The sequence below is a fragment of the Ananas comosus genome, linkage group 16 (genome assembly GCF_001540865.1).
Source record: "Ananas comosus cultivar F153 linkage group 16, ASM154086v1, whole genome shotgun sequence".
Taxonomy (NCBI): domain Eukaryota; kingdom Viridiplantae; phylum Streptophyta; class Magnoliopsida; order Poales; family Bromeliaceae; genus Ananas; species Ananas comosus.
Window position 1 is genome coordinate 6435690 of NC_033636.1, and position 3714 is coordinate 6439403.

Consider the following 3714-nt stretch of genomic DNA (forward strand, 5'->3'; position numbering starts at 1 on the left):
TTGTTGGTACGCCGTGCAAATACAAAGGAGACTCCGTCCGAGTGGACAGAGGAACTTTGTATTTGTGGCGGGTCTGTACGCCGCGTGGGCCAGGTTGAAAAAAAAAAAAAAAAATGGCACGTTTTCCGCAACTCTATTTTAAAAAGGCTTTTAAAATCGGCCTCGGGGCGTGACAATTACTTTAATACCTGCCAAGTAATCCAACGGCAAAAGCAATATCCGGATGTGTGCACGTTTGTGCATATATAAGACTACCAACTGCAGAGGCATATGATATGTTTTTCATCTGTTCAATTTCTAATTTATTCTTGGGACACTGAAAAGCATTAAGCTTATCCCCTTTCTGGACAGGAGCAACACTGGGCTTACAATTATGCAACAAAATTTTTCAAAACTTTCTTTATGTAGGCCTTTTGAGATAGACCGAGTAAACCTTTATGTCTATCACTTTTGATTTCAATACCAAGAACATATGAGGCCTCACCTAAATCTTTCATTTCAAAATTTTGGAAAATAAATTCTTTAGTATTATGCAATAGCCCAAGATCATTACTGGCAAGCAAAATATCATCAACATAAAGGACTAAGAAAATTATTTTACTCCCACTAACCTTTAGATAAATACATTGATCAACAATGTTTTCCTTAAAACCAAATGTCAAAATAGTTTGTTTAAATTTTAAATACCATTGTCAGGAGGTCTGCTTTAGTCCATATATTGATTTCTTTAATTTGCATACCAAGTGCTCATTTTCCTTTTGCGAGAATCCTTCAGGTTGATTCGTATACACCTCTTCATAGAGATCCCCATTTAAAAAAAGCAGTTTTGACATCCATCTAATGTAGCTCGAGATCAAAATGAGCAACCAGAGCCATAATAATACGGAAAGATTCCTTTCTAGATACTGGAGAGAAAGTCTCTTTATAGTCAATGCCTTCTTTCTGAGTAAAATCTTTTGCCACAAGACGGACCTTGTATCTCTCTATGTTACCTTTGGAGTTCCATTTGATTTTATAAACCTATTTGCATCCTACAGATTTAACTCTTTTAGGTAACTCAACAAGATCTCATACCTTATTGTGGTTCATGGATTCAATCTCATCCTTCATGGCATTGTACTATTCCGTAGAATTATTACTATTTATGGCTTCGGAAAAACTAAAAGGATCATCTAAACTCTAACCATTCTCATAAAAATAGACAATATAATCACTGGATATAGCCGGTCTTCTCTGTCTTGAGGATCTTCTTAAATCTATCTGATTATCCACATGTACATCTTGATGTGGATTATTCACTTGTACATCTTGATGTAAATTATCCACTTATACATCTTGATGTAAATTATCAATGATAGGTTCATAATCACTTTGTGGTTCCAAAACAACTTGTTGTTCTACTGGAATAGGAACCATCAAATCGTGAGAGACAATAGTAGATCTGTCATGTACAGAATCCAAATGCTCTTGAATTTCCTCAAATTCATTGAACCGAGGTTCAGAGCTCCCACTAATTGCACTATCCTCAATAAACCGTGTTGTTTTAGTTTCTGCAATCTTTATAGGAAGTGATGGACAGTAAAACTTATACCCTTTGGACCTTTCTGAATAACCAATAAAATATTCTGATATGGTTCGAGGGTCCAATTTTTTTTTTTTTTTTTTTTGTGGATCATACAATTTGGCCTCAGCTTGACAACCCCATGTATGAAATCTTAAACTGGGTTTCCTACCTGTCCAAAGCTCAAAAGGAGTCTTAGTGACAGCCTTAGTAGGGACCCGATTAAGAATATATAGGCAGTTTCGAGTGCCTCACTCCACAATGATATCGGAAGGGTAGAATTACTGATCATACTCCTGAGCATATCAATTAATCTGCGAATCCTTCTTTCAGCAACACCATTCTGATTAGGTGTCCCTGGCATGGTGTACTATGGAACAATTCCGCACAACTCCAGAAACTTAGCAAAAGGCCCAGGGATTTGGCCTTTATCTGTTTGTCTACCAAAATATTCATCACTCCTATCTGATCTGACTACTTTTATTCTTTTCTCGAGTTGATACTCTACTTCAGCCTTATATGCCTTAAAGGCATCTAATGCTTCAAATTTTTTTTTTTTTTAAGCAAGTAGAGATAGCCATATCGAGAGTAGTCATCAGTAAATGTGATAAAATATTTATGGCCAGTAATTGAAATAGGAAGAAGTCCGCATATATCAGTATGAATCAATTCTAATGTTCCATCAGATCTTTTGGCACCTTTAGAAGAGATTTTGGTCTGCTTTCCCTTTATGCAGTCCACACATATTCCAAAGTCAGAGAAGTCCAAATCATTTAAAATGCCTTCTCTTATTAATCTTTGGATTCTCTGTTTCGAGATGTGTCCTAACCTCTTATACCATAACATGGATGACCTTTCATTATTAATGCCACGTTTTGATCCAATATTTTCGTGCATGGTAAGAAGGATTTCACTATATGAATCATCTAGAAATACTTTATATAGATTATTTTTCAAAACACCATAGCCAACTATCTGAGATTTATAGGATAAAGAAAAAACTTTATTATCAAAATTGAAACTATATCCCAATCCAACAAGTTTCGAAATAGAAATTAAATTCTTAGAAAAATTTGGAACATAAAATGTATCAACTAAATCAAAAATATGACCAGTAGAAAGAACTAATCTAAATGTTCCTACAAATTCTACTTTAGTTGGATTTCCTTCAGCTGTATAGATAGTCGCTTCATCTTTACTGGGTTTTCTCCGATTCTGAAATCCCTGCACGGAATTCGCCACGTGACATGTGGCACCAGAGTCAATCCACCAAGTATTAGACGGAACTGAAACTAAATACAACTCATGCATCAAAACCAAAAATTTACCCATATTCTGGAGCCATTTCTGATACTTTTGGCAGTCCTTCTTTATATCACCATTTTTCTTACAAAAGAAGCACTTGGGAGTCCAATTACTTGATTGGCCTTGTGAATCAGATGGAGCTTCCTTGTTCTTTCTTTCTGAGTCATTCTTGCCCTTACCATTCTTAACACGCTTTATTTGTCTCTTTTGAGAAATAAAGTTGACTGCATTTTGTTTCTCTTGTATTAATCTCCCTTCCTCTTGCACACACATGGTCAGCAATTCATTAATTGACCATTTATCTCTATGTGTATTATAAGAGATCTGAAATTGTACGTATTCAGATGGCAAAGAGTTCAAAATAAAGTGTACTAAGAATGAATCAGAGATGGTTACTTCAAGTGCGGTGAGTTGCGCTGCAATATCTCGCATTTCCATAATATGCTCGCGAATCGAGCCATTTCCGGAGTACTTCATGGAAGATAGTTTATTCATTAAGGTGCTTGCTAAGGCTTTATCGGAGCTGACAAATTGCTCCTCAATGGCCTTTAGATAATCTTTGGCTTTATCACATTCGGAGATCGATCCCCTTATGCCTTTTTGATACACTTGACTTTATGAGTATGAAACTTAAGCAATTGGATCGCTCCCACTTTTCCTGCGCAGATTCCTGCTGTGGAGTCATTGATCCCACTACCTTAGACGGTTGCTCAACGCGCAGAGCCAAATCTAAATTCATACACCCTAATGTAAGAATAATCTATTCTTTCCACTCCGAATAATTAGAATCATTAAGTATAGGAACAGATTACCAATAAGAACATAAAATGGGATCATAACTGAAATGC

General features: G+C 35.9%; 1 protein-coding gene across 1 annotated transcript; it reads right to left on the reverse strand.

Moving 5' to 3' along the window:
- Positions 2603–3364, reverse strand: LOC109721903. The gene is made up of 2 exons (XM_020249715.1): positions 2890–3364; positions 2603–2785 (listed from the first exon to the last, which is right to left on the reverse strand). Exons 1-2 carry the CDS (start codon positions 3359–3361, stop codon positions 2757–2759), a joined length of 501 nt encoding a protein of 166 aa, XP_020105304.1. The 5' UTR covers positions 3362–3364; the 3' UTR covers positions 2603–2756.

Bases quoted from the DNA above. Each gene is read 5' to 3' on its own strand.
- LOC109721903 (XM_020249715.1), bottom strand. From the start codon at position 3,361: ATGAATAAACTATCTTCCATGAAGTACTCCGGAAATGGCTCGATTCGC. The intron at 2,786-2,889 runs GTAAATTTTTGG...AATTCCGTGCAG, and splicing joins GAAATGGCTCCAGAATATGG to GGATTTCAGAATCGGAGAAA.